This window comes from Astatotilapia calliptera, chromosome 4 (assembly GCF_900246225.1).
Source record: "Astatotilapia calliptera chromosome 4, fAstCal1.2, whole genome shotgun sequence".
Classification (NCBI taxonomy): domain Eukaryota; kingdom Metazoa; phylum Chordata; class Actinopteri; order Cichliformes; family Cichlidae; genus Astatotilapia; species Astatotilapia calliptera.
In genome coordinates, this window is record NC_039305.1 from 18,647,697 (window position 1) to 18,660,123 (window position 12,427).

The 12,427-nt window shown below is 40.1% G+C and overlaps 1 protein-coding gene across 17 annotated transcripts in view; it reads left to right on the top strand.

Moving 5' to 3' along the window:
* The window catches only part of cacna1aa (calcium channel, voltage-dependent, P/Q type, alpha 1A subunit, a), an 86,025-nt gene that overhangs the window by 15,610 nt on the left and 57,988 nt on the right, over nt 1-12,427 (top strand). For all 17 annotated transcript variants that reach the window (XM_026165286.1, XM_026165272.1, XM_026165282.1 and 14 more), the window contains exons 2-3: nt 3,816-3,921; nt 4,201-4,340. In XM_026165286.1, coding sequence (XP_026021071.1) covers nt 3,816-3,921; nt 4,201-4,340 — 246 coding nt within the window. The remainder of the gene's footprint in view (nt 1-3,815; nt 3,922-4,200; nt 4,341-12,427) is intronic.

Consider the following 12,427-nt stretch of genomic DNA (forward strand, 5'->3'; position numbering starts at 1 on the left):
CCTCATTTCTTTATGGGAAATGGGTGCAGTGATTTATTGAAATCATGTACGAACATATATGGTCATACAGTAGACGACACAAAAATAGAGTTTGTACAATTCTAACAAGCGTGAAAGTCAATATTTGGTATAACCACCTTTATATTGTATTGGCAGTGTGTTTGAGATATTTTCCCGGTGTAATTCCATTCATTTTGACAAGATCTGCAGCACTACTTGTTGGCATGTAGCTCCAAACCATGACAGAGCCTCCACCATGTAGTCGTAGTAGCTGTAGACACTGTTTTACCTCTTTATGGAAGTCCTCTCTAAATGTTAATGATTACTTGCAGCAAAACAATTGTCTCAATATGGCAATTTTTTTCACAGATTCTGTTAAAAACAATGTTATTGAAGATATATAGATGTGTGTGTGTGTGTGTGTGTGTGTGTGTGTGTGTGTGTGTGTGTGTGTGTGTGTGTGTGTGTGTGTGTAATTTGGCCTCACTTGTGGTCTCACTTACCTTTACTTGGCGAGACATCTTTGTCTGCAACCTACTGCTGTCCCTATTCCAGTGTACATACACATACACATGCTGAATGTCAGTAAATCACAGCCCAGTTTATCTATTGCTTTTATTGCAATCAATAAAATATGAAATTTCTCTCTCTCTCTCTCTCTCTATCTCTCTCTCTATATATATATATATATATATATATATATATATATATATTAATGTAAAGTGTTAAATTAACACTGTCCAAATACGTTAACAGATGGACAGGACTGATAACGTTTTCCTCCAACATTAGCGTTATTATTTTATATTTTGCCCTGGCCACTAGCCGCTGCCGTAATGATAACAGAAGACTAATGTGGCTAATAGATATAAAGGTTCAGGTTCTCTCTCTTTCCCCTTTTCACTCAGCTACATTCATGCACTGTCATGGATTAACACATTTACATGTGTATACAAACATTTATATGCATAGCTGGGAGCAAGGAGGCTAATTGAACAGCGCCTTGGGTTTTCTGGTAATGTGTGAAAAGTGGTCAAGCACATGCACACGATCTCAGCACACATAGACACTCACATACATTAAACACATGATGAATGTTCTATAAATAGCTTCTTCGCCCTTTCTGTCTTTTCATTGTTTAGTTTTCCCCTCCCACCCCTGCCATGGGAATGGCTGCTCCCAAAGGAAGCATGAAAGTAGGAAAAAAAGGTGACGAAGAAAGGGAAGGAATAGATTTCGACCATGTGTTTTGTGTATATTTATACACAGTGTGATTTTTCTACTTTAGTTACTTCTTTTGGTCCTCTGATCACTTTTTTTCTTAGTCTGTTTACTTGATTCCTTTAAATGTAATAATTTATCCCATGATTTTAATGAGATAGAGGCACTAACTAGGGAAGACTTGGCCTGTGTGTGCATTTGTGTGTCTGGATGTGTGGGCGTGTTTGTGTGTTAGAGAAAAAAGAACGATTTAGATATATGTAATAAGGTACTCCCTCTCTCTCTCTCCCTATCTCTGGCTCAATTTCTGTACTAGCTGCCGGATGCTACATACTGAGAGCCAAATGGTGATGCCACAATAAGCCTCAGTCAGTGCCCAGGAATGTTATCATCAGTGATGGGAATAACGGCGTTACAAGTAACGGCGTTACTAACTAATCTAACTGATTACTATTTCTATAGTTACAACGCCGATACCGTTACTAACAAGAAAATGCAGTGCGGTCGCGTTACTATTTTTCAACAAACAGACGGCTGAAGCTGTGTTCAGCTTACTGCATCTTATATCAGTTGCATGGAAATAGCTGTAAGTAATCTGGGCGCTACAGCTTTAAGCAGCTGCGCGTGCTCCCGCGGGCGGCAATCACTTTCTGACCGACGATCACTTTTTGGTACAACAGCTGGAGCTAAGGGGGCAAAACAATCGCATGAGTGCTTCTGTTTGACTCAGGAACACTAAAGTAGTCGTGGTAAGCCAATCACATGACCACTTTAAGATGACAAAGCAACAAGGTGATATATACCAGTGTTTAAATTGTGTTGATAGGCCACGTAAAACCAGAGTCATGATAAACAATATATGCTGAGTTTTTTCCTCAATAGTTTCGTCACGTTTACTGTCTAAGGACAGCGCTAGCAAGCACTCTCTGCTTATGACCCCCAAAAAACAAACAAAAAAACGCCCTTTCGTGTTGGTGGAAAAATGTACCTTGTCGACCAATCAAAAAAAGGTATGGCAACGTGACTTTTGGTTGTTTAGGAAGAGGGGGAAGTTTTAGGAGTGACTAGGAGTGACAGGCGGCAAGAAAGAGAGAGAGAGAGAAAGAAAAAGAGAGAGAGCCAGCTTTGAGATGTGAGCGATTTGTGACATTTAGCATGTTTGGAGTGTGTAGTTAATGTGTTGTCTTGTGTAGTTAGTGTGTAGTGTTGTGGATAGTTTGGTGTTGTGTGTCAGAACAATGAGGCGACTGCTGTCTCCAGGTAAAAAACAAACAAACAGGAGTGATACACCTGCTGCTGTCAGGCCTGCAGGGATCAGGCTGTGATGTTCTCCTTTATAGTGGACAGAAATTATTTTTTTGGAGTGGCACAAATAATTTGTGTGGCATCTTATTGAATGCAGAACAGCTGATTGTTGTGTAAATAGTTTGAAATGGTAATAAAAACCATTTAAAGGTAAAAGGTAAATGGCTGCAAATAACTTGTTGTTTGTGAAACTTGTGCTTATGATTTTCAAATTGACAATTTAATTTGCATTTAAAGTTATGAAATATGATTCAATAAACAATAAACAAGTAATGTAATAGTTACTTTCCAAGTAATTAAATACTTTTAGTATCTTTTAACTCAGTTACTTTTTTGAAGAAGTAATTAGGAACTATAATTAATTACTTTTTCAAAGTAACTTGCCCAGCACTGGTTATCACACACTTACACAAAAAGACACAGGCTATATTAAAGTGTATCTTTGTTTTGCTTGTCCGTGTGGGTGGTGTGTTATCAGAAAATATACTTAGCAGAACATATTTAACTGACTCATAATGATGGCTTGTGGGTGTGTGTGTGTATTTGTGTGGGTAAATAGTGGCAGAGAGAAGCCAGACTGTGGTCCATTTGAGATAGAGTTGCTATATTTTCTTTTCACACTTGCTTACACTCAGTGAATTCAAACTGCATATATATTTGACCTTCCTTTTGACCTTTCATGTTAGGGTAGGGATGTTTTCTATATTATCCCTTAATTTGCCCTGACATTTTTAGCAGGCCAGGTAAATTAGCTCAGTACGTTATAAGTGAATCTGTCCAACAAGGCAGTGCTGCAATTTTTTACTTTTCTGTTGGTGCTGCTCTGTTCTTGCCACAATGGCAAGATGATAATAGCAACTCCTGACCTAGTATGTGTAAATTTGCACATTATTTGTAACACTTTTAAATAACTATCCAACTATCCAACTGTGCTCTGTTGGATTAAGGCAGTGGTTCCCAAACTTTTTTTTGCTAGGCCCCCCTTTGTTTTACAAGAAAAATACCACGCCCCCCTGCAAGGGGGGCAGACCCCACACTTTGGGAACCTCTGGATTAAGGTGTGGTGACTATGGAGTACGTATGAACTGATTGTCTTGTTCAAGCAAGCAGTTTGAGTTGATCTGAGCTTTTATCTTGTTTAAATGATGCTCACTTGGGCATTTCAGTAAGGGCTTCAGCTGCATCACTCCCGTGTGACAGGGTGATGAGATATTTGTGTTAACAAGCAATTAATGTGGTGGTTTGTGGTTCAATTAAAAAAGATTTGTTCCTTCACTGAACTTCCTCACTCCATTTGAGTGGATGATTCTAGCCACCATCATTGCCAACTGCATTGTCTTGGCTCTGGAACAACATTTGCCTGATGGGGACAAGACGCCGCTCTCAGAACGCCTGGTAAGCTGAATAACCAAGACAAAATTGCATGTGTTATACATGTACATGCAATTAAATTCAGGTGATAGTTGTATATTTGTGAGATAATTTTTTATTTTATTTTTTAAAATTTATTTGGCACATGAGACTATTTGCAAAAATACTTCTGAAACTCATTCGCCAACTGCCAGCTAACTTACTTTGTCTTTCTGTGCCTTTCAAACCATCATAACCTTTCCTGCTTTTCCTCTCTCCTGTCTTTCCACTCCTCCTTTGCTTGTTTTCTCTTGTGCTCCCCAGGATGATACAGAGCCGTATTTCATAGGAATCTTCTGTTTTGAGTCGGGAATAAAGATCCTGGCGCTTGGTTTTGCCTTCCACAAGAACTCTTACCTGAGAAACGGATGGAACGTGATGGACTTTGTCGTAGTGCTCACAGGGTGAGTATTAAGCAAATGTATATGAGCCAAGCACAGACACATACATACATAATACAGTATGTAACCTTTAGTCAGATCTAAATGTGTGCCTGACTAAACTCAAACATAACAAAGGATTTTCCAACAGCATGTCAAAATCTGTCATGTGTTTTAGTATGTTTGTATGCATGTATGTGTGCAAGTGTCCTTTTCCTGCTCCTTTGACCTAATGAAAGGCCCCATTCTGGGCAAGGCAGCAGTCAGATCACAGAGCAGAACTGCAGGCAGCCAGCAGCCTGGGTAGTGAACAAATGTCACCACAATATAGACAGCGACAGAAGGGGTGGGGAGCACAGGGGGAAGCAGCACTAGAGAGAAGGCAAGAAAAAATGCAGGTGCCGCTACCTCAATAGAAAGAGAGACACAGTAGGAATGAATGGAAAGAGACAATGTAAGAAAGGGGAATGAGTAAATGAGATATTTGATTTGAACATTCAACGAGAAGGTGAAGACGAGGGCAAAGGGAAGCGATGGAATGCAACCTGAAACCTGTCACAGAAACGGTGTCAACAAGGCCGAGTTCAGACATGATGGGATTAAAATGATGGATTTACTATTGCCTTCACTTATTAGATTATATCTCACATGAAAAGACCAGAGACATCAGATAATAGGTTTGATTGACAGAAATGAAAGACAGAGAAGAGAAGCGGATGATGGCGTCTACACACATTCAAATGGGTTTACATTTTACATTCTTGCTCATTTGTCTGTGCTAGATTCTGTTTTCCCGACGCATCCATCTGTTAATCCATCATTTAAGCTGACTGTCAAATGTCATTCCTGCTATCCTTCGTGTTTCTTTAAAGACACAGTAAGCCTCTTTTATGTATCTACCACTGCTACACACCTGTGTGACGCTGCAGGCTGATGTGACACAGATGAATGCGATGCATGAGTGATGCATTAACAAACGACAGTGTTTGCATGTCTCACTGTTGATGTTCAACTGAAGCGCAAATTACCTGCAAAACATAAAAACTGCAAGAAAGCTAAAAAAAAAAAAAAAGTAAACTGGTTGATAATTTATTTTTGAAATCTATTTAAAAGTTGTTTCTTAACAACTTTGCAAATTCTAGCAGCAATACAATCATGTCGCTGTTTGGGAGTGGTGGCACAGATTATCATGTTGAGGGGATTATGTCCACTTGTGTGTGCATGGGGTGAATGGTGGGGACTTCATGGGGTAGACGAAGCAACCGGTGAATCCAGTGATTGCTCCTTTCTGCCCAAATGTCTCTGTCTTGCACAAGGACACCACACATGCACTGAGCAGACACCCAGTGCAGCAGTATGTCCTTATGCTTTAATAAGAGCAATCACGAAGACAAGTTCCTCTCAGCATGGTGCGATAGAGCGACTGAAACAGAGAAGAGAGGTGAGAAGACAAGTGTCAGCATGACAGCAGGAAGTAGTGAAATGCCGAGAGGATAAGGAGGTACAACAGAAGGAAACAAGAATGTCCTTAAAGCTGATCTTTGATTTCTTTTGCCAATTTTTTCTATTTTACCACTCGATCTGTTGGTAGATTATTCTCAAGTGAATTGTCATTGGGGGAAGACAAGATTAGAAAGGAGTGTATCAGGGGATAGCTCAGGTTGAGCAGTTTGAAGAGAAAGTTAGAGAGGTAAATCTGGACATGTGCAGTGGAGGGATCGTGGATATACCAGACAAAGGATGTTGACAATAAAGATGCCAGGCAGGAGGAAAAGAGGAATATCAGAGGAAGACTTATGCAGACGGTTGGTGTAAGAGAAAAGGATGCAAGGGTTAGGATGAGATGGAAGCAGATGATCTACTATGCTGACCCTCTAAAGGGAGCGGCCAAAAGAAGAAGTGTTATCTGATGACCTCAGGGCAATCACTGTTAAATGGCACACATTGGAAAAAAAAAGCTAGATTTGTTTGAATGGATTATGTATGCACTATTTTATCAGCATATATTAGCCTTGTTGACTACCCTTTCTAAACATAATGGCCTTCATTAATGACATCTATTTTATCCAAGTGGTTTTGTGGCCCTATTTGGAATTTAGTGTCATAAACATGTAGGATTTTATTCAACAATAGCTTGACAAAGAGTTGCAAGACTTCAAGATGGTTATTTATTTGCAATGATTTTTTGTTGACTTCTCAGAAAAGGGGTCAATAAATAACAGCAACAACAAAACAAACAAATTAAAAAAACATCAGCATTAACGAGTGGAGTTTCACAGCGAGTCCATCACTAACAGATGACTGACAAGTGCATCATAAGCAGTCTTGTTCTAGACCTGACAAATCACCCATGAAAATCCAATGGCAATGATGCTGTGCTGAGTGTCTGATACATTATGAGCTACTGTTTTGCAGGTTCAGGTGTGAAGTTAGGGCAACACAGGGGTCAGCACTGTCACCTTACAACAATAATGATTTGATACAAAGGTGGTGGTTTTGTCGAAGCCTTTCTGAGTGCAGTTTGCACTTTTTTCTTGTGTCTGTGCAGGTTTTCTTTGCATACTCTGGGCTGTAGCTGTGGATTTAATTAAAAATGGTGAAAACCTTGTCATTGATTGACAGCTCTGCTTCTCCCCAGTGTCATCTGGGTGTCACCAGCTCCACCCCATCTGCTGCTAAGTAAATTGATGGATGGGTGGATGGATGGATGGAGGCGTGAAATGATCAGATTCAGGGATTATTTCTCGAAGAAACAACCACATTGGTGTATAGCCTAAACAGCAGCCATCACGCTGTAACCCTCCCTGTCAACCAGCTGTGGTATATAGCAATATTTACCGAGCAGCACATAGTGTACACACATAGTACATTCCCATGATGCATTGAGGACGCTGCCTGCAGTCAATACATTTTGCACACATGTGGCGCACTCGTTCTTTGTTGTGCTTTCTATGAATGGCCAGTGTTTTTTTAGCAGTCCAGCTCTTTGAAGATGAAAAGCTACTTGGCCTTTCTATCAACCTTTGGTGGAAACCTTTGATAACACAGTGACCACATGGGCGCGCGCACACACACACGGCCAGACATTTCCACTTCAAACATTCTTTTCCATGTCCTGCTCGCCCTCCCTGCACTTGCTGGCGCTCTCTTCAAACACATACAAAGACAAACACACAAATAGCACTTAACATGTCTGAATACATCACCGAGATTAGCTATTTACTCTACGGTCTTGTTCCAAGTCGTCTCATTTGTGGGTGTTGACCTGTGTGTTGTAGTTAATTGTCAGAGTGGCTTGACAGTGAAAATAAGCTGGTTGGATTTGTTTGTTTCTTTGTTTGTTTTTCTACACCCACTATTGATTATTAGCCTAGTTACATTTAATTTACAGCTGTTCTTGCATTGCATCCTCTTCTTTCTTTTGCTTTCCTGTACCCGTGTTAGGACTTTTTGATTAGATTCAACAGCTAAAAAGAAGCATAAAAAATGAATGAAGCTAGAACTACTATTTCAGTCATTTGTAATAGATGTTATGGTTCTTTCGTAAATGTCAAGAATTCATAGCCTCCTCCCTGCAACTCTTCCATAGACTCCAATATTATAAATGCTCCCAAAATTCGTCTGAAAATCAGAAGTACAGGCTGTCTTTACACTGTCACCACATCCATATAATAAACTCCACAGGCATGAAAACTGAGAATTTTTTAGACTGGACATTGCTGGCGCTTACGGTGAAAGAATTTTGTCAATACGACTTGTAGTTTTTTCTTGGGAAGCATTTGTTTCGGGGTCACTTTCTGTTTATTTAAAGCAGCAGACGAGAGGCATGTGTCTGTGTGTGTGTGGTGCCACTGGGTGCAGTCTCTATAGCAACCAGGCTCACACCTGTCTGCTTAACGAGCTCTGTCTGCCACTCTGCCAAGATTCATCTTAAACACTTCTCTTTCAACTGCTGCTGTGGTCCACAGTGTTTGCTCTACAGCCATCATTTGACCCTTAAAACGTAGCCATCGTTGTTCTCTTTCCAACAGTGTGTCTTTCAAAGCTCAGAGATGTAAACATTTTGAACTGTGTGAATCCAAGTAGATGGATAACATTCTAACCAACCCATATAAATACACTGTATTTTTAGTCAGGAGTTTGTCTCAACAGCAGGAAAGACCCCACTTGTTAAATCTTTCCTGTCATCGCATTTTGACAACAGGAACATAAAGAACACACTGTTGTGTAGAACAATTCCTTGGGATCATTGCAGTTCAAAACTGATTTTGACAGGACTTAGGGTCTTCGATTTAGAAGCAGTTTTTCAGATTTGACAGGGTTTTGCACACTGTAATAAGCATATCAGTAGTCAACTGGATTGAGCAATCTGGTTGTCCCATTAAATTCAAGCTTATTGTTCATTGGTGGATTTGTCTTCTACACACAGGTGGTTCAGATCTGGGCATTTGAAGTCAGATGATGACTTTTAGAATCATCTTTTCTGACTGGACGATCAAAACTTACAGGATTTACCTATCTTTAGTGGACTTTCCCACATTTTAATCATTCAGTGATTTAAATAATATGAGGTTTCATTATTCATTCAGATGTTTTATGACTCTGAATTTTCTTTTGTCATAACTCAGGTTTTCCTAATTTACATTTTAATCATGTTAAGCTATTTTTCAACTTTTTATGTGTGAACGTCAGCTTTCAACAGTTCTGCACTTTTGTTTTCAGGTGAAAAATTCTGTATTTTTCAGCTCATTCAACATTTTTAACTTAACATTCAGCAATTATTTCATTTCAGCTCAAAACATTCAGCTATCAACATCCACACTGCAGTTTCTTCAGAAAATGCATTTTCTAGTTTTCATTGTGAGCTTCCTGAGCAGAATTGTGTAATACTCCACACAGAAGGGACCGAGCTGGCCAGAAACCTCCATGCTCTAAGGTGACTGTGCTACCCACTGCAAAACTGCACCATCCCTAAGGAGTATGCCTTCCTGTTTAAAATGTGTTTTGAAGTTATTGCAATTTCCTGCAGCTTTAACATTCAGATAATTAAATACTGTCTAGGGCGGTCTAGAGGTACTACCTCCCCATTTAAAAAAAAAAAAAGTGTCTAGAATTGTGCTTACCAGACTAATGCAAAGCTGTATGTGATGCTTTATTCCCACAGTTTACAATTTATTAAAGGGAATTTCATTATAAAAGAAGAAATGAATGCAATGAAAATGTATGTGCAGTCTAAGCAGAACTGTCAAAATCTGCTCAAATGTCCCTCTCCACTGTCACTGCCACCAGCTCTTTGAGGAACGAGGGGCATACCAATGTGCTTCCAAGCCAGTTGAGAAAAATGTTCTTTCCCGTGTGTCTTGGGTCTACCCTGGGGTCTTTTCCCTGTTGAACATGCCCATAATAACTCACCTAAGAGGCATCTAAGAGGCATTCTATTCAAATGCTAAACCCACCACAACTGGCTCCTTTCTTGTGTAGGACAGTGCTGTACTTTAAGCCCCTTTTGAGTGACTGCGCTACTCACCCTATCTCTGAGGATCAAGCATTTTGTGTGTATCTGCAATCCTTTTCTCCACATTGCCATAGGTGAGAATAGAAACCCAGATCAGCCAGTAAATTATCAGCTTGGTCTGGCTTTGGTCTCTTTTCCCTACAATGGATCTCCCGGTCCACCTGCAGGAGGAGACGTGGGCTCTTGTGAATTCTGGGAGAAATTCTGAGTGTCAGCTGATCGTCGAGGTCTGATTGCTGGCTCAAGAGACACTTAATATTTTATTGATGTTATAAAAACATTAAAGAGCATACTGGTGCATTTAATGCAAAATATTTGAATCATAGTCACAGATGCAACCAAGGAGACAAGGACAGATAACAGGAGAGCTTGGAGCAGAGATGGTGAGATTCAGTCAGTGATGTGGACAGAGATATTTAGCTGGATTTTAGCTGAAGTCAGCAGGAAGCTGCAGAGGGAGATAGCAGGGATAAATGTTGTTTGTATAATGCGTTGGTTTCTCATCAGAAGTGGAGAGATGAGGTTTTTGTTATAGCGATGTTGCTTCATCTGATTCCCCTTAACCATTTGCTCTCCTTTTACTTAAATGCAGGTGTGTGTGCATTCTGTGTGTGAATTTAAAGATGTACAGTAGAGAGCATCTGTTCCTGGCAGGGAAGAAATTGTTTTCCATTGATTATTCCAAATGACCCAGTTTCCATTGTGCACACTTGAATAAAATTATTTTCTCTCAGTATGTTTAAGCTTCAACCAACACCCATTTGCTGTGCAGATGCGTGCATCCGTGTGCACGGGTGTTTTTGCATGTATCGGTGTGCAAATGTGCAGCCCTGCATGTAAGCTGCAAAACTTTTACATTAAATAGAAAAGAAGACAAAAAAAACAAAAAAAAACAAAAAAACAATCAATCTAGCTCCTCCCTTGGCCCTGTTACCAAGGTGATACAGAGATTCTATCAATGAGCCAAGGTCCCTGTTGCCATGGAAACACTTATGAATGAGAAAGGACCCGGTAACCGTGGAGACAGTGTGAATGAGGAACTGCCTCATCAGTTTGACACTATTTGTGATGGCAGATGAAATCACCGTCATGTTATTACCATCATCGTTGTTACTATCGCCATCACAGTCATCAACATCATCATAGTTCATTATCGTTATTGTCCAGCCATCAGCGTTGTTAATGTTTTTTACTGTAATCATAGTCACATCACAGAAATATATAAAATAATTGGATTTGTAATCACAGGTTGTTTTTTTGGCAAAGAGTTTCTGTACTGCGGTTCCAAAAATACTGACACAGGTATACGTGTTCATCTTTTATATGTAAATGTAGATGTGTTTCTTCATGTCAGCACACAGATGTTTTTGCAGCATGATATACAGGTTTTTCCTTCTATGAAATTTCACTATTCTCCTTTTTATATCAACACAGTTCAGTTTAGAGGGTAAATATTCCAACTGATCCACTGTTCTTTTTGCCCTTACATTTAAAATCAGTATAGCATCTATCTAACTCACTCTTTTCCCCCCCAGTTGCACTTATGGTAAATGTTTTTTTTTCCCCTTGTGCAATACCTAGTGCAAATTTACCATCCTCGACTACATCATCTTCATCTTCCCTTCATGGCTATCCTAACTTGCATTAATGTAGCACTCTGTTGTTGCCAAGCATCTTTCAGGCTAATGTATCCTTGAGCAAAACACTAAATCTGTACTTCCTTTGTTGGTCATCTTGCGTAGCAGAGGGCAGCTCGGTTATTTCCTGGTAAAGCAGCGTTTTCAGCAATAAAACTCACTGTTTTTTTAAGCAGAAAGCATAGTAAAGCAAATTATTATTATCATTAGTAAGATGCCAAACTACAGTTATTTACTTGCATTGCTGAACAGAAAAATTTGTTGAACGTTAAACTTGATTAATTCCGGGCTTTCAGATGAGTCCAATGAGTGTTCTGATTAATTAAAAAAAAAAAAAATATATATATATATATATATATATATATATATATACATATAAAAACACCCAGCATGCCCTTGCGGGCGGTTTATCCTTCAAGCTCGGGTCCTCTACCAGAAGCCTGGGAGCTTGAGGGTCCTGCGCAGTATCTTAGCTGTTCCCAGGACTGCGCTCTTCTGGACAGAGATCTCCGATGTTGTTCCCGGGATCTGCTGGAGCCACTCACCTAGCTTGGGAGTCACCGCACCTAGTGCTCCGATTACCACGGGGACCACCGTTACCTTCACCCTCCACATACTCTCGAGCTCTTCTCTGAGCCCTTGGTATTTCTCCAGCTTCTCGTGTTCCTTCTTCCTGATATTGCTGTCATTCGGAACCGCTACATCGATCACTACGGCCGTCTTCTTCTGTTTGTCTACCACTACTATGTCCGGTTGGTTAGCCACCACCATTTTGTCCGTCTGTATCTGGAAGTCCCACAGGATCTTAGCTCGGTCATTCTCCACCACCCTTGGGGGCATCTCCCATTTTGACCTCGGGACTTCCAGGTTATACTCGGTACAGATGTTCCTGTACACTATGCCGGCCACTTGGTTATGGCGTTCCATGTATGCCTTGCCTGCTAGCATCTTGCACCCTG